The 24,052-nt window shown below is 40.6% G+C and overlaps 1 protein-coding gene across 4 annotated transcripts in view; it reads right to left on the bottom strand.

Moving 5' to 3' along the window:
• The window catches only part of PRKN (parkin RBR E3 ubiquitin protein ligase), a 1,413,696-nt gene that overhangs the window by 931,189 nt on the left and 458,455 nt on the right, over positions 1-24,052 (bottom strand). For all 4 annotated transcript variants that reach the window (XM_021936901.1, XM_017957438.1, XM_017957437.1 and 1 more), the window contains one exon: positions 12,684-12,924. In XM_021936901.1, the coding sequence (XP_021792593.1) occupies positions 12,684-12,924 (241 nt within the window). The remainder of the gene's footprint in view (positions 1-12,683; positions 12,925-24,052) is intronic.

A 24,052-nucleotide genomic window follows, 5' to 3' on the forward strand; every position in this document is an offset into this window, starting at 1 on the left:
TATTTGTCAGGTGGAGAATTCAGGACAAGGTTTCCCTATTTGTATATAGAATTTTGAAGTCAGGGCACCTTCTAATGTTGACTGCAATGCTTAAGTCATCTGTCTGTCTCTGCCAAAGAGCTAGACCCCGCTTCAGGAATGCAAACTTCTCCCACTGCTATGCTCTGTTTCTGTCCTCAAACAATTCAGATGTTGAAACCTAATCACCAGTGTGATGGCATTCAGACCTAAGGAACGTAGAGGTGATTAGATCGTGAGTATGGAGCCACTGTGAATGGGATAAGTACTCTTACAGAAGATGCCCTGGAGAGCTGCTGTGCTCCCTCCACCATGTGAGGGCACAGCTGGAAGGCACCATCTAGGAACCAGGAAGCAGCCTTCAGCTGACACCAGCTTTAAAGGCGCCTTGTTCTGTGACTTCCCCGCCCGGCATCTAGAACTGGAAGAAATAAATGTCTGTTGCTTATAAGCCACTGACTATTTTGTATTTTGTCACAGCAGCCCAAAGGGGCTAAGACCCCCACAATTGGGAATCTTGGATTAGAATGAATTATATTTCCCATTTTCAAAAAGGTTATCAATGAGCGAATAAACACATGTTGTTTTCATTCATTTAACACATATTATTAAGTTACTAAGCATCAACGATGTGCCCAGCACTGTGTTAGGTACTGCAACAGCCCAGAGTGACAGGAAGTGCCCCTGCTTCCTGGAGCCTGCCTTCCAGCGGGGCTGCTACCACCTGCGTGTGCTATTCTCGTGCTCAGGACGCTGTTGTATACAGTAACCTGGTAAATTGACTATGTTAAAAGAGTACTTTTTCTTTCTTCACAGAAACAAGAAAAATTATTTGCTGTGGAGTCCAAGAGAGGAGCATATCTATGGAAATGATAATTGAAAGAGAAACTGGAAACATCACCTGTATGAAAAATACTAATGGCTCTGTTAATGAAACAGGGATGCTGGTGACAACAGGTGACAAATCTAATCTAATCTAAACTAATCTGTTTCTCCATAATAAGTAGCAAGTTCCAGAAATATGCAATCATACAACAGCACTAAATGACTGCTGCCGCTTGTCACTGAAGATGTCCATGTTTTATTGGGATATAATATTTCTTCTTGGCATGAAGAGAATGGATTAAGTAAAAGAAAACAAGGTATGGTTCTACTTTACCAGCAGAAATGGACAAATCCAAAATAAACAACTGTTACAGCAACTATTCTAATCTTATTAATTAAAATATGCAAGGTATACTCATTCTCATTTTCATAAAAGGAAATCCTAAATGCTCAATTAGAAGTATGTTTCCTCACTATTTGTAGGAACTTCTAGTCCTAGAATTCTTGGTCCACCTTTCCCCAAGATTGTATTCATTTGTTAAATATGAGACACCACCAAAACTGTAATGATGCCGCAATGGAAGAGTTAATGAAGTAAAAAAAAATCAAATGAGTCAACTATTATGAAAAGAGAGGTGACTTCATATCCATCAATTAGAAATCAAAGGGTCTGGCTGGCTATGTATCATCAAAAATCTTTTATTGGCATAAAAAAGTCCACACAACAAGCAGCTTTTTAAAATAACTACTCAGGCAAGAGTATCACTCACCAAGCTGGGACTTCATGTTCTTTGTGACAATAAAGAAATAGAATGGCAAACAACAATCTGTGAAGACTTGTAAATCATACTCTCCTAAGCTATCACTCTAGACTAAAATATCTGCCTTAGTTTTCAGGAGGTTAGAGAAGAGTGTCTTATCTCCGAACAGCAGAACTTCATGAAGACGCATACATACCTTCCTCTTGCAGCTAAGGAAGGATGGATCGTCTTTGACCCAGGTAAAGATCCATGTACTCGAATCATGAAAATATCCAAAAAGATGGGCTGGGCATGGTGGCTCATACCTGTAATCCCAAATACTGGGAGGCTGAGGCGGGCAGATCACGAGGTCACGAGTTTGACACCAGTCTGGCCAACATGGGAAAACCCTGTCTCTACTAAAAATACAAAAATTTGTTGGCCATGGTGGTGGGCGCCTGTAATCCCAGCTATTCTGGAGGATGAGGGAGGAGAATTGCTTTAACTTGAGAAGTGGGGGTTGCACTGAGCTGAGATGGCACCACTGCACTCCAGCCTGGGTGACAGGGTTACACTCCATCTCAAAAACAAACAAAAACAAACAAACAAAAAGAAAAGAAAAGAAAAAATCCAAAAAGACACATTAGCAGGACTCAGCTCCAATTGTGTTGTTTGATGCACTGGCCAGTTGATTCAATCTCAATCTGTGTTCACAGTCTTCCTGCTCACTTAGAAGAAGAGCTCTGTTTGTATTTCATGATGAACACCATTTGCTGAATGCTAACTTGTTCCTAACTGCCCCAATCCTTCATCCATTGCCAGAGCCAGCTTGGTTAAGTCCCCTGTGACCTATATCTGTGACCTGTCCCTAGCTAATCTTCTCTTTCACAATATGAAGTGGGGCACACACTCATCGCCAAACGGTCCTTTGAGCAAGTCCCAATAGAAAATGCATCCACTTTTCCGATGAAATACTCAAAAAAGAGTACTACATTACCTAACGTAAAATGGAAAACAAATACATATGCCATCCATCATTTAGGGCTGGGAAACAATGAAAATGTAATATTCTAGAAAGAAAGACATAGGAAGTATTATTCCTCATGCCACTCATCATTATCATAGAGCACCCACTATCCTAATTTAGCTCCAAATGTGTGGTGGAGGTGATCAAAATTTAAAACTAAATAAACAAAGAGACTCATACAAAAAATAAAATAATAAAATAAAACAAAATAAAACAAAACCCTGACCCCAAAACTAGAGTAACCTGTCATCTCCCAAGTATGGGTTGGGGACCTAGAACCTGTTCTGGGGGGAATTCAGGCAGGTGGCCCTGGTTCTGTAAACCTAGGTAGTATTTTAGAGCATGAGCACATTACTGGGCCTTTGTACATGTGAACTAGAAAGCAAAGGGATAACTGAAATGGGTAAGTTATTCAGCACTTGGTATATTCCAGGCCTTTTTCTAGGCCCTTGTCATGAAGTATCTGACATCAGTTTCACGAGTTAGGTACTTTTTCCTTATCTCTATATGAGAAATGGGGAAACTGTGGCCTGGTATGTTTAAAAACAAAACAGTGCACTATTCACTTGAGGATATTAAAATGAAGGTTACTGATTCAGTAGGTCTGATAGGGGGCCAATGATTCTGCATTTCTGATAAACTCCCAGTTGCTGCTGCTGTCCCACAGACCACACGTTGAACTGCAAGAAAGTAAATTGTCTGAGTCCTAGAGGTAGCAAGAAGCAGAGCCAAGACGGGCTAAGTTGCCTGGCTCCAGGGTCCACACTTATTGCCAATCAGCTTAGCATTTGCATGGCAGACACGTCACAGCCCAGGTACCATGAATGGGCTCAAGGATTCGAAATCAATGTCTGTCACCCTTTTTGACTGCATTTTCTAGCAACAAAAATCCTGTATTAAATGCGTAGTATATACCAGGAACTGTGATAAACACTGGTTCAAAGGATTTTCATTTAATCCACTGATTAAATCCACAAGTAAATTATTGGCCATTTGATTCCCTTCTTACAGGAAGCAAATCACAACCCCACTGATGGACTGGGTATTCTAGTGAGTTTAATTATCATGCACAGAAAAGATTGAGCATTAATTTTCAAAGAATCAGAATCTAATAACACACCTCTAACACCGAAGGTAGTCAATCTTTGGGGATTGAGGAAGAATTTTAAAATCTTACAGAGCATCAGAGGTATCATTTGGAAAATTAATTATAGTCAAATAGATGTAGAAGGCATAGGAGTTTGGGCCTGATTCTGTGAAATTATCAAAAAGTAATCTAAAAAAGAATGTAGTGATATTTTCTTTGTCAGAAGGGTTTCACTTTCTATTCTAAAATAGATATTTTGTTAATTCTGTTTTTGTTACATAGGTAGAATACAAATTCCTGATTTATGTGTGAAATGTTTGGAAGCTACAGGTCATACAAAATAACACCTTCCATTAAAGTTTCACAAAATTTCCATTAGTTCTTATTTATTCAGAACAAATTTAGAAAGACTGAAAAGAGTATATTATACAGAGTTAAATTCTAACAATTTGAAATGTTTTCTTTACCTTCCCTTCAAGAAAATGGAATCCAGCAGCCTGCCTGCATTTTTGGCAGACTCTGCAATAATTAGAATGCTCTCATGATTCCCAAGATGGACCTCCCCAGCTGTAAACACGCTGCCTCCGTGCTCATTCCTGTTAAGTGCAGATCTCCCCATCTTGGCATATGGACAGTGTCCTCTGAAACACTTCAGAGTTGGAAGAGTAAAAAATGTAAATGATTTGCTTGATTGGCTATTTAGGCCTCCAGGAGAGGGACACCCAGACACTACTATTTGCAGAGGCCTCTCGTTAGAAGAGCACACTGTCCAGCCAGGCCTCATGGAATCTTGAATGCAACGTCCCCTTTCCCCTTTAAATCACAATATGACTTTGCAGAGGTGACTTCAGAAAAATCAAAACATTTTGAGGCTCCCTGCAGGTACCCTATTTAACTTCAACTACCAACATTGGCATTTCTCATCTACTCTCCCCCACAGTTACTATTTGTTTATGTTTCAAAACAGATAACTAACCACAAAATGCAAAACGTTTCCCATAGAGACATGAACCCAAACAGGCATGAACAAAAGCACAGGTAGACGGGGCCAGCCTCTGCCTGTGTTGCCCACTTGGGGCATCTTGGGGCAGCATGGTATTCCTCTAGACAGCTTTTGTCAATTGCATGCTGACGCTCCTTCCAGCTCTATTTCATACTCCTTTTGTAAGTATATAAGCAAAAACATGGGACCGGGTGTGGTGGCTCACACCTGTAATCCCAGCACTTTGATAGGCCGAGGTCAGTGGATTACCTGAGGTCAGCAGTTCGAGACTAGACTGGCCAACATGACGAAACTCCATTTCTACTAAAAATACAAAAATTGGCTGAGTATTGTGGCGGGTGCCTGTAATCCCAGCTACTCAGAGACTGAGGCACGAGAATTGCCTGAACCCAAGAGGAGGAGGTGGCAGTGAGCCAAGATCTCCCCACTGCACTCCAGCCTGGATGACGAGCGTGAAACTCCATCTCAAAAGAAAGGAAAAAATATGCATGGCATGAGGAACACTTTCTTAGACACCAGAAGAGGGAGTGATGGACACAAAGTCACAGCAGCTGTGACTTTTGGCATTCAGAGCTCTTGAGGGCAGGAAACCCACTCTTCCGACTTCATAGATCCTCTCAACCTATCATAGATTCCAGGAAGCTTGGCCACCGGCACGGGACCTAATTCTTTCCATCATCTCCAGTGTTGCCTTCTTGTCTTTCAAAGCCAGGCTCAGGGTCTGTCTTTGCTTCTCACTCCTCTAAATCCCCATATTACTGTCACTGTACCCATTTTTTAAAACTTACTGCATTTCAACTTGTGTATGTGCATTTGCCAAACTGTGAGCTACGGGAGGATCTTGTTCCTGCTACTAACCTTTGTATCGCCTGTTCCAATCAATGGGTTTATTATACATAAGAATTACTCAGAAGGCAGCAGATTAAAACATGTGAGCGGTGCTCATTGACAAGTATATGGCCCCAAGGGATGGTTGTCTCAAAGGATCCCTCTGCCAAGCTCTGCCTTCCTCAGGGCAGGACTGTTGCTTACTTTCTGAATACCCAAGGCACACTCTACCATGTTTTCCATATGCAATTATTAACCATGTTCTCCTGCCAAATGTGACTCATAAGAGTTGAAGAGCTATAAGAGTTACATTTCACATGGTGAATAAAGCTTTTTGACAGTATGACAAAACTTTATCCCTCGTTACCCATGTGCCAGCCAATGGAGGTAGAAAATGTATTAGATGACTGACTTGAATTTGATGAGTGCCCCTTACAAGTGTAAACAAATATGTTGCAAGTAATGACATGACCGTATGTAAAGCACTATAAAGAGGAAGGAGCACACTTTTGGAGGCCAAGGCAGGTGGAATACCTGAGATCAGGAGTTCAAGAACAGCCTGCCAACATGGTGAAACCCGTCGCTAATAAAAATACAAAAATTAGCCAGGCATGGTGGTGGGCACCTGTAGTCCCAGCTCCTCGTGAGGCTGAGGCAGAAGAATTGTTTGAACCCAGGAGGCAGGGGTTGCAGTGAGGCAAGATCATACCACTGCACTCCAGGCAACAAGAGCAAAACTCCGTCTAAAAAAAAAAAAGTAAGGAGCAACTAGTGCTGCATCTATAGTAGTGTACAAACTTCTTGGAAAAGATTTCAGGATTTTCCCCCTACTTCAACCATCCCTCCCCCACCAGAAATATGTGAGGCTGGCAGACCTCTCACTATAGTGCAATATCACTTTCTGTGTTTTTGCCTTTAATATTGAAAAGGGATATTACCGTAAAAATTTCAGTGTTGGAAGAAAGATTAAAATCCTGGCAAAATAATAATGTATTTTTCATTGTTTTATGTTGATATCAACTCTAGTATGACTGCCAAAATTTTGGTTTTTTTCAAGGAAGATTTACACAAGAGGCAGTCCTTACAGTTGTGCAAAACAAGAAATTCACGCCCTCTGGCTTCAAGTCATTAACATGTATAACACACATTTTCAAGTACTTGAGATTTGGTTTTGGATAAAATGAGAATTAAGTCTGAAGCTTATCACTTTATTCCATTAGCAGGCCTCCATGACTGATTAGCGTTTGGCAGGTGTTAGTTAATATACAATCCCAGAATAATTTTCATTTTGTACTGCATTCAACCATTGGCAAAAAACTGTTGATAAAAACATATTCTCTAATAATTATCATGTATCAATGGCATATCTCCAGAGCTCAAGTCTTAAATTCAATTGTGTTTATTTTAAATTTCTAAAAATATTTGTCTATTTTTATATTTTTTCTATTTAACCTTTACAAGTCATATTGTAACTTGCATGTGCCATAACTTATTCTGGCACATAATGCAGGAATGTCAAATCTTTTGGCTTCCCTGGGCCACAATGGAAGAAAAATTGTCTCGGACCACACATCAAATACACGAATAACTGGTGACCTATAAACAAAAATCACAAAACAAAAACAAAAATACCTCATAATGTTTTCAAAAAGTTTATGAATTTGCGTTCAAAGCTGTCCTAGGTTGCATGCGGCCTGTGGGCCATGGATTGGAGAAGTGTGATGTACTGTTTCCTCAAAACTAGTCTCTTTCATTTAGCAAGAAGCAAAAGGCCTATTGTATAGTAAATTGTTCTTCCGTATAATTAAATGCTTTCTTAGTAAGCTAGACAGTAACACTCAAAAAAACTGGAAAACATTACCAAAGTTTTTCTTTTGTTTTTCCAAAAGCAAAAATTCTGAAAAAAATAGTATACCATGTGATATAGAGTTTTAAAATTTGACTACTTGGCTGAAATCAATTAATATGACTCTCCAAAAAGATCCATGTTAAGACTATATCTACTTTCTAACCAAAATGTCTAGAGGAAATGCAAAAATTCCTTTCTTCTGATATCCATATTAAGGAAAACACAGGCTACTGGACACTTTACGTAAGCTCTGCAGTGAGACAGTCTCCCTGGGTAAGGCTTGGATGGTCTGAGTCGGTTCCTCAAGTGGTCTGTGTAGTTTCCTCATCTATAAAGAGGATATGAACATGGTCTGCCTTACAGGGCTGCAAGGAATTAAAAGAGGTATTTCAGGGAAACAGGTTTTCCTATACTGCCAGGTTTGCAGCAAGCACTCACCCATACTGCCTGCAGGTAGGACCCGTTCCCGTTGTTCTGGGCAATGCAGCAGTTCTAGGATTTGAAACCTTACGGGTTGTGTTGCCTCCACCCTTTCCTCCTGCGGTTCCTTCATGAGCAGCCAGCGTGAGACTTCCTGAAGTCAGATCATGTCACTCCGTTGCTCGAAAGTCAAATTTTCTCAACAGGGTCAAATCCTGGGCCCAGCGGACCCTGCCTGACCTCTCTACCCTGACCTTTTTCTGACATCCTCTTCTCTGAGCTCCACCTGTTACAAGCTCCGCCCCACACTGGCTGCTGCGTTTTCTGGGCAGGGCCCTGCCTCGGGCTCACGAGTTGCTGTCACCTGTGCCTGCGCACAAATGGGTGCTCCCTGAGGGTACCCTCCTCACAGGTTAGCTCATCACATAGGCCTCGCGGCTGCTGTGTATTACAAAAACTCCCCACCAATACTCTTTGTCCCCTTTACTCTACAGTTTCTCCACAGAACACACACTTACTAATTGGTTGGTGTTTCTTTCTTTATTAGCTTCTGCTTCTTTATTAGCTTTATTAGCTTCTGCTCCAAACAGAACAGCTCCGCTCAGGCAGGCATTTTGTCTGTTTCTATTTTCTGCTACATCCCAGTACCTGGCACTGTGCTTGGCACAGAGTAAGGACTCAATCATTATTTGTTTATGTAGTTCATTAACTGTGTGATACTAGAGGAGCCTCCTATTTTTTGGCTAGGTCCAATGACTTCAGCTGACTGTCAGGAGATGATGAATGGAGGCTCATTTAGGAACCACCAGCAACACGTGAAGGTAATTTACACACAGGCACTCTGCAGCCCAGGTGCAGCTCAATGTTCTTGTTCACAACATAGTAAAATAGATTTTATTCACTGACCATATTTTAAGCAATACTATTTTTTACTATTTAGGGCAGTACTACTTAAAGCACAGCCCCTGGGCCCGCAGTATTAGTATCACCTGGGAGCTTGTTAGACCTACAACTTCTCAGCTTCCATCCAAGGCCAAATGTTCTGGGCCCAGGAATCTGTGATTTTATAGGTCCTCAGGTGATTCTGATGAGCACTAAAGCTTGAGTGGCACTGCTATAAAAATTACTTCAATGACTCATTCCAGTTCTTGGACATCCTCTTACAAATCTTAGTGTGACATGTTTGCGTTCTTAGTACCAACCGTGTAACCGGTTATTCATGTACATCATGTTGTCACTTCTCATGTTGACCAGTTATCTTTTGCCAACTAAAAATACTTGAAAGGCACCTTCTCGGGTTTCAGAAGTTTCCACTTGTTTCAATAACATGTGTGGCTATAGCCCAGCTATTCACCCGTTAGAGCCCTCCCACATCCAGCCAGCACTTATATCCTTCGAAGCTGAATTTGAAGACTCTGGAAGTACAGAAAATTGGAATTTCTTTTAATCTATTTTTCTGAGGCAGAGGTTTTCAATCATTGTATAACCAAGGATCATTTGTGTCTTTCCAAATGACAGATGCTGCTTATGTGTTTAATATGTGAAGTATGTAGACAGGAATCGTCTCAGGCTTCTGTGGTTGGCTCGGTGTGTTCACCTCTCACCAACCTGCCTCTGTTCTCCCACCCAGCATCAGATTGTTGCATGAGAACAACAGGTAGGATCCATAATTGTAAGACTGGAAAACCTTAGCGATAGGGCAGAGTTTCTCAGAGTGTAATCAGTAGCAACATTTTGGGGCCTCTACCCCCAGACAAATACATCAGAATTTCTGGTCACAGAAAAGTAATGAAATAAGATTTTTTTTTTCTCGCCATTCTGGCCATCAAAGAAACATGGAAAAGCATGCAAGATAATTCTGCACATGGCAGTCTGTGACTCTCTGCTCTAGTAACTTTACGCTATAATTTTTAGTGAAGAAAAATAATCATATAGGCATACTGTTTGCATATAGTCATTTCAAATCATTCCAAACTCAAACCAAGAATGAACCAAGACATTTGAAGAGATGAAATCTCATTTTCTCTGTATAATCTTAAATAAAGCATTCGTTCTAAAAGCTAAATGCACAGGAATTCTGATGAATGACTTACTATGTTTACAATTTTAAGGAATTTAGTAAACATGTCTCACCACTCTTCTAAGAGATTTTGAGGAAAACTACAGTTAACTGGACAAAAACTCCATCCTCAAAGAGATTCAAAGGTGAAGTCGGAACTGGAGTACAAACTAGCAAGTAACAAGGGAGAGTCCTAAGGGTTCTGAAAAGGATTCCTTCCGGTTCTAATGAGTAGGAGAGGATTACTTGTAGTTTAGTTGTTAGTTTAACACAGAGTTAAATCTGAAAGTTGACCTGGGATAAGCCATGTCTCTTTTCCCAATCCTTTACAGATGCAATATAACTACACAGAGGCCTTTCAGTAGCAGTATGTAGGGTACCAGGAAGTCACCCCCAGTCTGTAGTGGTGCAGGGAGAAGTGTATTAGGAGGGCACCCCTGCAGCCCCCAGCTGCACCATGTAGAGTTGCCTAAGCCAGTCCCTAGCCTGCAAAATGCACAAAGCTGGCAGACCACAAGACAGAGGGGTAAATGAGAAACAGGGTGATCAGAGGTTAGATGTGACTCAGACATGGGTGGAAAGTAAAGGTGAAACAGCATGTCATCATAGGCCATACAGTACCCTGAAAGCTGCTGTCATTTACCACATTCCATAAATTTACTAGAATTTATTGTCTATTGTTTGGGTGGAAATAATTACACATTTCAATTTAAAAATATAAAGAGAATATTATACATTTAGCAGAATTTTCTCAGTGCCTATTGGTACTTCAGACCCTATATAGAGAGAATACTATATTTTCTTAACAAAAATATTATGGTCTAGAGAGAAAGACAAAAAAAGTCAATTGAAAATGTCAATAATTCTAAGTTCATTCTCATAAAAGAAAATTCTGGAGAAGACCAAGGACAATTTTATGATAAAACAAAATAAGAAGACTCAGATAAATATGTTTGATAAGATAGTAGAGACAGATGCACTAGGAAATGGATTAACGAATGTGAATATGTACAGAATATGATTATTGTGCTAAAATTGTTTTTAATATTCAGTAATAGGTAAAGGTTTAATTTTGTTCTAAACAATGTGATTTTTTTATTTTTAGTAAGAATTTTATTTTGGGAAATCAAAGAACTAGTAGATAGGTCTACTAACATAATAAATCCAATCTGTTACACAGTTGTACAGGAACAAACATAGTAAATATAGGGTTTGGTACCACTTTTGGTTTCAGCCCTACATTGGGGGACTTGAAACATATTGCCTATTGATGGGGTGGGATGACCGTACATGTGAGACATCCAGAAAAAATGCATAAATCTCAAAGAGGTGGTCTAAAATTCAGGCTTGGATACCATCTTCAATGGCAAAGGAAGAAAGGGAGAGGAGAAGACAAGAGTAAGGTTTGTTACGCAGATTATTAAGTTGGTGGCTTCTCAAGAATCAGAGTCTCCAGAGACTCTGTCCTTCTCATCCTAGTAAGGAGAGGGAGATACCCTTACAAATGGAGATGTCCTTGGTAGATATAAATTTCCCTTACAAAAGGGTGACTTCCGCTCTGTTTTTAGAGCTTGTCCTATGTCTACTGTTTCTCAAAATAATCAGCTCAAAATAATACTTATGCTAACATGGCATATTTTGGGGTGGTATATTCTGGTCTCATACACCCTCAAGGTGGAATTTTCCCTTGTTTGGTTTATAATGTTGGAGCACTGAGTATCCTTTAGTAGGGCTTGTTTTTCTCTAGAGGTGTCAATGTCAGAATGATCTTCTACATACTCTGGTTGAAACATCAGAATTGTGATGAGCTTGGGTTTGATATTTATATTAATTTATCATATCCTGGATCACAAGGGCATTGCAGGGGTTTAGATTTATTTCATTTTTCCCCATTTTTGACATTTGTTTCCATTTCTCAGTTTTTCTTTCCAGACCTGAGGTGCCCAGCTCACATGAAGCAGAGCCTCTTTCCCTCCCACAGTCATCTCAAGATCACCAGAGCATCAGCTAATGCCTTACTTTCTGGGTTTATCTACTCCTGTATTTAAAGATGTTGCTTCTACACTTTCACTTGTCCTTGAAAATTATCTTTTTTTAATTTTTTGCAAGCTCATTGAAAATTTTTAATTCCTTAAATTTTATTTAGTAATTTTAGTGGGAGGCATTTCTTATTATGTCAGGCTTCCATCTTGCAGGTCCCAGAACTTTCTGACACTGTGAAGGCCATACCAGCCCACAACTGCCAGGATCTACTGTATGTGGGAGGAAAATCAACTTCTACCCTGTAAAGTCATTGTGATTATTTTGTGTCTTCTGTCAGACACAGTAAAAATTAATTCTATTATACCTTTGACTATTGAGAGAATAAAAGACTAAGAGACACATATTAATATTTTAAAAATAACTAAACAATAACCATCTTTTCCAAAGAAAAGCATTTTGAAATGGGTGGTAGAACAGAGAGAAGGAAGAATCCTTTCACACTAAGGATGTCATTGCCATTGGAATATGTGGCTTTAGAAACTACAAATGGCTCGATTAGCTTTCGAAATCTTTCTACTTTTTAGAATTTTTCTACATCACTAGAAACATATCTCTTCTATTTAATCTCAATGTGAAAACCTGTTTCATAGTACTTATAATAAATGCATTCTCAAATTTTACATCAAAGTACTCCACCTACAGTGATGTCTCCTTGTAGTGAATTAGAGACTCAAATCCAAAACGTATCATACACTAAATGCGCACCTGGTGAGGCCATGCTCCATAGAGACTGCACTAAACAAACAAACAGAATGCTCTAATACTCTTAGGGCATTCCAATTACCTGGACTGCCAGCTGGTAGTGAGTCATTCCTGCTGTCAGTGTGCAGAATGACAGCCAGTCCCACAGAGTCTCCTGGGAGGACTGAGCTGCTGAGGTCCACCCGAGTCAAGCTCTGGGGCTCCCGCTCACAGCCTCCCGCCGTGTTTCTGGCGTTGTCGCCTCCAGTTGCATTCATTTCTTGACCTTTTCTCCATGGTCTCTGAACAATGTGAACGATGCTCTGCTGATCCAGGTCACAGTTCTGTTTGGGAGCAAGGTGGAAAAAAACACAAGGAAATGGCAAACATGAAATGCCAGATAGAGTTTAACTTGTCCTCAGTGTTAGAAGGGAAGGAAAAGTGACATGTAATTGACCAGCTTAGGCACATGTTTGGCCACAGCACTTACACACTACACATGGTAGACAAACAACACTGAACTGGGGCCAGAAACAGAAATTTGGGGATACGTGAAACACAACAGAACGCTGAAGTCATATTCAAAAGGACATGAAATCTACCAGGAAAAAAAAAAAAATTACCAAAGTGGATCTATAAGCACAGTGAAAACAATAATTCTTTTTTTATTTTTTCCCCGAGACGGAGTCTCACTCTGTCATCCAGGCTGGAGTGCAGTGGTGCCATCTCAGCTCATTGCAACCTCCACCTCCCAGGTTCAAGCAATTCTTCTGCCTCAGCCTCCCGAGTAGCTGGGATTACAGGCGGGTGCCACCACGCCTGGCTACTAAAAATATTCTTAAATAATAAAACTGATTGACATCAGAATTGATATGTCATTCTTTTCTGTTTTATAAAAGTACAGAAAGTTATTATCAATTAGAGGGCATTTCCATACAGCATTGGAAATGAATGTGTTTGAGTAGACTCCACACACACCCCTCCACGGGCACCAGCACACACATCGTTACACCAGTGGGGAAGCAAGGCAGGAGCACACTCCTGCCACCCAGGGTTCATTCTCCCTCGGTTGATTTAACTATGAAAATCAGCAAACATTTACAAAAAGGTTTTGCATCTATATATTGACATGTAGGAACAGAAGAAGACTTTAACATTTTGTAGCATAAAAATTAAAAGTCAGATTATTTGCTAGGACAAGAACTAGGCTACCCTAAATGGAATTCTAGTTTCAGAATATCTACTACATAGGGCCGCCTGGGGTGGCTCAGGCCTCTAATCCCGCACTTTGAGAGGCCGAGGTGAGTGGATCGCCTGAGGTCAGGAGTTCGAGAAGAGCTTGACCAACATGGTGAAATCCCGTCTCTACTGCAAATACATTAGCCAGGCGTGGTGCTGTGTGCCTGTAGTCCCAGCTACTTAGAAGGCTGAGGCAGGAGAATCACTTGAATGCCCACCCCCATCCCCCCTCCAAAAAAAAAAAAAAAAAAGAATATCTACTACATAGAAGCAGTTACTGATCTGCTTGCTACCCTCTTAAGACACAGCAAGGACCTTACTCGCTCAGCAAATCGATGTGGCCGGGCACAGTGGCTGATGCCTGTAATCCCTGCACTTCAGGAGGCTGAGGTGGGCGGATCACTTGAGGCCAGGAGTTTGTGACCAGCCAGGGAAACATGGTGAAACCTCGTCTCTACCAAAAATACAAAAAAATTAGCCAGCTCTGGTAGCATGGGCCTGTAATCCCAGCTACTTAGGAGGCTGAAGCAACATAATTGCTTGAGCCTGGGAGGCGGAGGCTGCAGCGAGCCGAGATCATGCCACTGCACTCCAGCCTGGGCAACAGAGCAAGACTCCATCTCAAAAAATATAAAACAAAATAAAATAAAAATTAAAATGAATCAATGCCTTTCAAATACCTCTTGCCATTCTCATTTTAGGAATGCTCCCAGGACACTCAAATGAAATGCATCCATAACTAACAGCAATAAATGATGCCCTCCCCTGCTGCTTTCTCAAGCTCTTCTATTGCCTTCACCATCAATGTCCCTCGAACAGTGATGCCCAGCACTCACCAACAACCTGACCACAAATACAACGGCTGGAGTCTGCCTACTCCATCCAGTTCGGCACCAGGACACTCTTTGTCCTTAAATCCCATTCAGACCTCTTCTCCACTCTCACACCCTGGGGCTCCATCTCATCCCCAGGCCCTGTGCCCCTCCCCATCCCCATTCTCAGAGCTCCCAGCCTCTCCCCAGGACTGTTCCTACTCAGCAGGGGCCACTGTTCATCATTCTCTGACCTGAAGTCCTCCCCTGCATGATTTCCCTGGTTCTGTCAGGAAAAACCATCCCCCACATCACCCACTTCGAGCCTTCCCCTCCCACCTAAAAGTCTCATTATCCTCCCATGTTTTGTAATGGGCTGCAAGAGAATCACTATCTTGAATTTCACCTACCTAATCTTTGATATCGGCAAGGCACCAACAGTTAGCAATTCTGTCTCAGAATTACCCTTCACATCTTCAACTCCTTTATATCTCAATATTCACCTCCGCATTTTAGGCCTTCCTCACGATTACTCCCTTTACATCCGATATCACCATACTCCAGTCCAATATGTACAAGAATTCTGGGTGTGTGTGTGCTACATAATCTTTCTAAAGTGTCTCAGTATTACTTGTAAAATGGACTGTAACATCTCCCATGTTCTTCGAGTGTGTTTGTACTTTTTTCCTTTCTAGATCATGATCTAGATTTGATTTTTTATCTTCCTTATCCCTCCTATATTATATGTGTGGCAGATTAAACTATTCTTCAAAATTATGCACGCCCGTACATTAGTGTGCATACATCATGCTCCCCACTTCCTCCCAGTGATTGTGCCCAGCCACTTGAATGTCTTTGGCCAAAGGGACATTAGCAGATGTAATTGGAACCAGGGCTTTGTGTTTGTCCGGCTGCTAAGGTCCATCAAAAGAACATCCCTGCTGGGCACAGTAGCTCACACCTGTAATCCAAGCACTTTGGGAGGCAGAGGCGGGTGGATCACTTGAGGTCAGGAGTTCAAGGCCAGCCTGGCCAACATGGTGAAACCCCACCTCTACTAAAAACACAAAAATTAGCTGGTCATGGTGGCGTGTGCCTGTAATCCCAGCTACTCAGGAGGCTGAAGCAGGAGAATCACTTAAACCCAGGAGGCAAAGGTTGCAGTAACCCGAGATCCCGCCACTGCACTGCACTGCATGGAGCGTGACTCCGTCCCAAAAAACAGAACCTCCGAGAAAGCTTCCACCTGTTCACACATGGCCCACACCTGAGTCCAACCCACAGAGGTGACCAAGTACAGCCACAGTCACAGTATAAAGCAGGGACCTGTAGCTGAAGCCAGCCTGAGGCCATGGGCACCCCCACTGACCTGCAGGCACATGAGAAAGATGGCATGCTTTTATGGCACTGAGATTTGTGCTTGACTTTTGAGCAATAATGGCAGACAGTCCTCGATTTTCCATTCTACTTGGACAAGGTATCACTGTCTATGATCAGCTCCATGTCAGGTAGCACTCCTCTAGCTACACACAGCCTCTAGCCTAAGTCATTTCAAAGAAACCGGCATCAGGATCTGAGTATGCTCAAGGACCTGAGCTTTGCCACAGAAGGAAGAGTGGAGAATTAGCACCCTAGCCTATCCTGAGGTTTCTATCCACATTGTGTCCCTTCCTTTCCATGTTCAGGACTCAGGTACTTCCTGTGATCCTCCCAGAGAAAAGTAAGACCTTTCTCCCTCATCTGAATCTAAAAATCTTTGCTTACTGTGCCCTTCTTATTGCAGTGGTTAGAGCTTGGACAGTATGAGCGTGTGTGTGTGTGTGTGTGTGTGTGTGTGTGTGTGTCTGAGTCTTATCTTCCAACTTATTTTAGAAATACTTGAGACCAGCAACTTGGTCATACTAATATTTATCACACAGTGCTTTGAAGCCAGGAGATGTAGAAACATATTTATGAATTTAAAAAGTTTGAAAAAGTGAATGACTGAAGGGAAGTAAGAAAGAATGAAGGAGTGAATGAATGAATGAATATAAACAGTCATGAGCTCAGTGTCCAAAGTGCCACAGAGGGAATCAGCAGAACAAGAAAGAACATAGAATTTGGACTCAAATTCTATGTCCTTTTCTATGTCAAGTCAAATGGACTTTTCTATGTCAAGTCAAATGGACTCAAGCTCTACATAATTTATTAGCTGTACGAATTTTGGCAAACGATTCTTCCTTCTCCAGCTTTCTGCCATTGACAATATATATCAACTTTGAAGGCTGTTTTGAAGATTCAAGGAAATGTAAAGAGCTCAGATCCCGATCCGCAATGATACATCGTTGGTAGTATTGTTACCATTTATGAGTTTTAGAAAACTAAAGAGGATGGCTCCCTAATCTTGTACATACATAAGGCCTCAGAATTCTGTTTAGCTGCTCACTTACACAATTCTGTTTGGAAAATATACAGAGAAGGCAGAATGAGCAGGAGCTATCAACGTGACAGTCCTACTGGTAGCATTCCAGCTTTCTGTGAACTAAAAATTGATACCAAAAAAAAAAAAAAAATCCTATATCATCATATAGCCAGATGCCATGAAATACAAGAAGAACCTGAGTGAATTTTCAGGGATGGCTGAAATGTGACAAATGTTGATGAAATCTAAAAGATTTCAAATCCAGATTTTCCTAATGCTTAGGGTAGAGCTGCAAAGGGGAAATGAAAGTCCTCAAACAGATTTCAGTAGTTACAGTGATCCTAATAGGACACATTTCCCTCAGTTGCCATCCCTGTTTCTGAGATCATTAATTGCTTAATCTTTGACTCTCATAGAAAATCTTGCTGGTCCCAGAAGCGGTGCCTTTGACAGATGGCGTACTCACACACCATGCTGGTTCAGTTCAAAGCCACATTCCATGGACAATACATTGGATACAGTCCAGTTGTACAGCCACGCAAAAGCCCCAAATACTATTTAGCTCTCCTAGTATACAAAACAATTCCTCAGATATGGGAGAAAGAGATTTTCGGTGGGAAGACATCAGAGTGCTCCAATATGGTTTTAAGCTACCCCAGAGCAGAAACAATGTCTTATTTATCTTTGTTTCTCCAATAAATAAAATATTACCTGTCAAAGAGAAAATGCTTAATACGGTTCTTTCTTTCTTTATAACAATATATTAATCCAACAAGTAAGGCAGTAACAAATTCTTTAGTGTAGACAAACCAAGTAGGTATTTCTGTAACCAGGTTTGGTCTTACACTATCAAGCACAGCTGTTGACACCCATGGGAGACTGAGGGATCAGTATCTTGGGCTCTCTGTCTGCAGGATCCTTGACACAGAAACATACCAGTATTAACAAAACATCCATGGGTTTTTTTTTTTTTTTTTTTTGGCCAAATAATGATCAACCTCATCTGGTTGGACATTATCCAACAATACACAAAAAAACTGATGTATTTTTCTTTTTCTAAAAAGAAGTTCCTTCAACGGCACATAGTTAAGATCCAAATATTTCAGAATCTTCTAAGCACTTAATAAAGAGTTATACAGATGGTCTCTAAAATTATTAATAATGATTCTAAAGTTGTTAACAATACTACATTATTTATACATTGCTTTCAGGAGTTATGGAAATAATTATGTTAGTAATAAAAAACATATATGATATACTCAGCCATATATTGAAATTGTTTATTATTCTCATACTCCTATGAGGGAGTAACTATCACCATCTGCTATGTCTGAATGTGTCCTCAAAATTTATTTGTTGCAACTTAACCGTCAATGCATGATTGCATGAAGGGGTGGAGCCTCTTGAATGGGATTAGCGCCCTTGTAAAGCAGTGCAAGTGTTTGGCCTTCTGTCTTTTTTGCCGTTTTAGCTCTTCCCCTCTTCCAGCAAGTGAAGACACAACATGAAGGCCCTCACCAGACACTGAATGTCAGCACCTTGACCTTGGATTTCCCAGCTTTCAGAACTGTAAAAAGTAAATGTCTAGTTTTTATAAATTACCCAGTCTCAGGTATTTTGTTATAGCAGGACAAAGAATACAAGACAACATCCATAAAGTGAGTGTGTAAATAGAGCTAGAATTAGTGTGTAAATCCATGAGAACTGTGGCTGGCACCGATAAAGCTGTTTTCAGATTACTTATTGTGGTTGCTGTTGATTCAACTTTACAGAAGACAAAGGGGAGCCACAGAGAAGTTCACGATGGGTTCAACAACACCCAGCTCCACAGTGTGAAGCCAGGATAGGAACCCAGGTCATCGACTCCTCTGCTGGTCTTCGTTCACTCTGCTGAGAGGAAGTGGAGACTTGGATGAGGCAGACAGACTAGGACAAGTCTACAGGGGCCCATGGTGAAGACCAGCGTGTGGATGCTGCAATGGAACCACCCCAGGTACGAAGGAATGATTCAGAGAAGAGCCAGACATCTGAAATGTTAAAAATGTGAGAAGACAGGATCTGAGACTGGGCTGGACAGGAGGTAGCAAAGTAAATATGAGTCCAGTGTGATTTTAAAAAGGAAAAAAAGAAAAAAAAAAAGAATGAAAGTAAGAACAAGTGGGTTGTAGAGGAATCAGTGAGAGTATGGAAAGCGAAAAGAAGATGGTATAGGTGAGCGGGTAACACACCTCGCAGACTCCAGATGCTGGTGCTGGCTCAAGGTAAAGTCTGTACCTCTGGAGATCCTGTTACCCCAAGGAAGACAGCACTTATTACATTGTACTATAGTTTCTTTGTATGTGTTGCTCTCTGTTACCAGACAATATTGTCTTTAAGAGAAAATACTGCAACTGTTTCTGTAGAACCTACTGTAGTGACCTGTTCATAAAACACACTCCCCTGTGTCTGCCATCAAGCACATACCTAGAAGTGAGGACACATTTCAGAAGGCGTTAGTAATTTATCCAAGTCAGGTAAGATGCATAATTGGGAAATGAAAGAGCCAGGCCTGTAGCCTCAGTTTTCTGGCTCTGAGCCCAATGCTCTATTTCAAACATCCCACGTTGGACTGTCCACCTTTCTGTGCTCATGATATAAGTAGACGTGTTGGCAGAAGTGCCCAGCCAGCGTACTTTTATAAGCATAGTGATCAGTCTATACTCATTGGTACACTTACTGTACCACCGTCTGTGGTCTGTAAAGTAGGTTGGGCTGTCTTCAATATCTTCAGTATTATTCATTCATTTTCAATTCCTTCTAAATCTGCTAAACTCTACTTCTTCATACAAAATGCTTAAAATCATTTCAGTGTATAGCCAACAAACATATGAAATAATGTTCAAAATCACGAGTGATCAGGGAAAGGCAAATCAAAACCACAATGTGATACTGCCTTACTCCTGCAAGAATGGCAATAAAAAAAATCAAAAACAGTAGATGTTGGCACAGATGCGGTGATCAGGGAACACTTCTACACTACTGGTGGGAATGTAAACTAGTACAGCCACTATGGAAAACAGTGTGGAGATTCCTTAGAGAACTAAAAGTAGAACTACCATTTGATCCAGCAATCCCACTACTGGGTATCTACCCAGAGGAAAAGAAGTCATTATATGGAAAAGATACTTGCACACACAAGTTTATAGCAGCATAATTCACAATTGAAAAATCGTGGAACCAACCCAAATGTCCACCAGTCAATGACTGGATAAAGAAACTCTGGTATATAAATACGATGGAATACTACTTGGCCATAAAAAGGAATGAATTAATGGCATTCACAGCAACCTGGATGGATTAGAGACTATTATTCTAAGTGAAGTAACTCAGGAATGGAAAACCAAACATTGTATGTTCTTACTGATACATGAGAGCTAAGCTATGAGGACATAAAGGCGTAAGAATGATACAGTGGACTTTGGGGACTTATGGGAAAGGGTGGGAGTGGAGTGAGAGATAAAATACAACATATATGGTGCAGTATATACTGCTTGAATGTTGGGTAGACCAGGATCTCACAAATCACCACTAAATAACTTACATAAACAAATACCATCTATACCCCAATAACTTATGGGAAAAAGATCATTTCAGTGGAAGGCTGTCATCCTTTCTAATGTGTAATAACTTGACATTTTAAAGACTGAAAATCTCTGATTTTTATTTGGATTTTTAATAGCCTACATTTTTTATCTAGAAAAGGAATACGATCAGCCAAGAATGATCAGATAAAAAGACTAATTTAAAAGTCAATAGTGTTATCAGATTTTAATGTTAAAAACATTTTTACTTTGAGTACTTTCTTAAATAACTTTGAAGAAACACTTTTAGTAACACCTTAAATTTTCCTTTTTTTGTGCTGAACGATCTTGGCATTCTTTCTATTTGTTGCTTCTTCTGAAGATAACTTCTAACAAACAGATTTTTCTTTGTTTTTTTTAAGGCATTGTCTCACTCTGTTGCCCAGGCTGGAGTGCAGTGGCACGATCAAGGTTCGCTGCAGCCTCGAACTCCCAGACTCAAGTAATCCTCTCATGGTAGGCTCCTGAGTTGCTGAGACTACAGGCACATGCCACTACACCTGGCTAATTTTGTAGTTTTTTTTTTTTGGAGAGGTGGGATCTCACTTATGTTGCCCAGGCTGGTCTCAAATTTCTAGGCATAAATGATCCTCCTGCCTTGGACTCCCAAACACTGGGATTCCAGGCCGGAGCCACTGCACCTGGCATTAAGCAGATGTGGTTGGAAGCCCATCACAGTTTTTAATAATGTATTTTCTATGCCAAGGAAAGACAAAGTGGCAATCATTTAATAAGTTAGGCCCGATGCAGTGGCTCACATCTGTGCTGCCAGCACTTTGGGAGGCCAAGGAGGGCAGATCACTTGAGGTCAGGAGTTTGAGACCAGCCTGGCCAATGTAGAGAAACCCATGACTACTAAAAATACACACAAAAAAATTAGCTGGACGTGGAGGTGCAAGCCTGTAATCCCAGCTACTTGAGAGGCTGAGGGAGGAGAATCTCTCAAACCCAGGATGTGGACATTGCAGTGAACTGAGATAGCACCACTCCACTCCAGCCTAGGCCACAGAGCGAGACTCCATCTCAAAAACAAAAACAAAAACAAACAAACAAAAAAAGGTATTATTTAAAGGTGTTTTTTAATGTAATGGCTAAGAACTATTTTCTTTGGTCACTGCTAACAATGCAATGTATTTCAAGACAAGATGAGCCTAGAGATTTTCACAGTGAGTCAGAATAACCAAAAAGGGAATTGTTCCCGTTGATATTTTTTCTCTTGAATTCCAGTTACCCTCCATAGTTTCCAATGAATACTAAATGCCAATTTATATTAATTGGATGAGAACAGAAACTATCCTTTCAGACTGATCCTTCATTAAAAAAAGGGGGACTTCTAAAAGATGAATACTTTGTGATTTAGCCTTTGAATTTATTTCACATTTCTCACTACTAGTTTTCATTATAATCAAAAATATTATGCTGTGTAAAGATACAGAAAGGCCCCTTCTCTGGTTCCCAAAGGCCGAGCAATACAATTATTGTGAAAGGTCAATTAGCCACACACTAATTGGCCAGCGCAGGCCTAGGCCTTGTCACCTCCATTTCCCTCCCACTACAGGCCTGGGCCCTTTCTGCTGCTCAGGAGGACCCTGCACCAGAGGGGCTCTTAGGAGGTGGGGGGAAGCAGCTCAGGAATCATTCGATTTTGCTACATGCCAGCAACTGCAGTAAGCAATTTAGTTTTGAAGAGCAGAGGACAATGCTGTTTGAGCAAATAGCGCAGGATTTCACTTCTCTGTCCTCCCTCTTTCTTAAATACAAAGGATATCGGATCACCAAAGCTATGACCATTAAATCCACTTTAAAATTGTCATTTATATTGCCAACATTGCAAGAAATGCCTCAAGTATCACTTCTTTAAATATTATTTTATTACAAGTTGTGGCAAATATGATGAACACTTTAAAATATATACATTTTATTTGACAGAGTTAAATTCATGTTTTAAAAGCCATGGAATACACTGTATAGAATTACAGGGGTCAGGGTTTGAGAGCTTGACAACACACCCTCTTGATGAAGCTGACCCGGAAACTCAGGTACGTCCAGGAGGTCAGCACTACCCGACAGAAGCATATGCGACTTTACACCACGCTCCCGAAATTCCAACGGTGGCAATTAACACTCACAATCATATACCTCTGCGATCACAAAACAACATCTGCACAAGGTGTTAACTGCGGGATTATTTACAATAGAAAATTATCAGCCGGGCACCGTGGCTCAAGCCTGTAATCCCAGCACTTTGGGAGGCTGAGGTGGGCAGATCACCTGAGGCCAGGGGTTCAAGACCAGCGTGGCACACATGGCAAAACCTAGTCTCTACTAAAAATACAAAAATTAGTTGGGTGTGGTGGTGTGTGCCTGTATTCCCAGCTACAGGCTGGGAGGCTGAGGCAGGAGACTTGCTTGAGCCAGGAGGCGGAGGTTGCAATGAGCCTAGATCAGGTCACTGCACTCCAGCCTGGGTGCAGAGTGAGATCTGTCTCAAAAAAAAAAAAAAAAAAAAAAAAAGGAAAAGAAAGAAGAAAAAAGAAAATGTTCAGAAACAAGTGAAATGTCTGACCACAGAAGACAAGTACAATCTGTGACTAGAAAGAAAACAAAGCAGAAAATAGAAAATAGTAAGGGACTTTCTATGTCAGAAGCAAAGGAAATTAAGAACATACAAAAGTAGGTGTTTTTGTAAAAGGAAACGAAGAAAGGATAAAATTGAAGTTAATGAAAATGGTTGCCTATGAGAGGGTAGGGAAATGGGTTAAAGGGATCCAATGGGAGCCATGTTTCCCTAATGTGCCTTTATCTGCAGTTTCAGGTGTGAGGCATGGAAATGTTTCAAACAATCAAAACAATACTTATTAAATAAAAAGGAGGAAAAAAGCAAGCCCTAAAACGGAAAATTACTAGAAACATATTGACCTAATAATGTCAGTACATAAATAAAAGGAGTTCAAGTAACTTTTGGACGTAGTGTTCTGTATATCCTTTAGTACAAATACAAGAATCCAAAAGAAATTTTGTACTTCATTTACCAAGTTGATTACTGGTATGATATAGGTGTAGGAATTTGGAAACTATTTGTATTTATGTTAAGATGAAAAATTACTAAACTTACTGATGTTTTTGGAAATCAAGTTTTTCACAGTGGCAGAAGAAGGTGAGAAGGAGCTTCATGATGTTGGAGTTGAAATAAAGGGAACAAAATGTACTTATGAATTTAAAAAAAATACTGTTCATTGAGGGGAAATTCCACACCTATCTAGAAGTTGCAGAATAATGAGACCCATGTATCTCTTCATCACCTTATTCAACACTTATCAACTTTAGTCCAACCTTGTTTTATCAGAATCAATTATCATTGATAATTGATATTACCAATATCGCTACACACTTTCCCTTC

This window comes from Papio anubis, chromosome 6 (genome assembly GCF_008728515.1).
Source record: "Papio anubis isolate 15944 chromosome 6, Panubis1.0, whole genome shotgun sequence".
Lineage (NCBI taxonomy): Eukaryota > Metazoa > Chordata > Mammalia > Primates > Cercopithecidae > Papio > Papio anubis.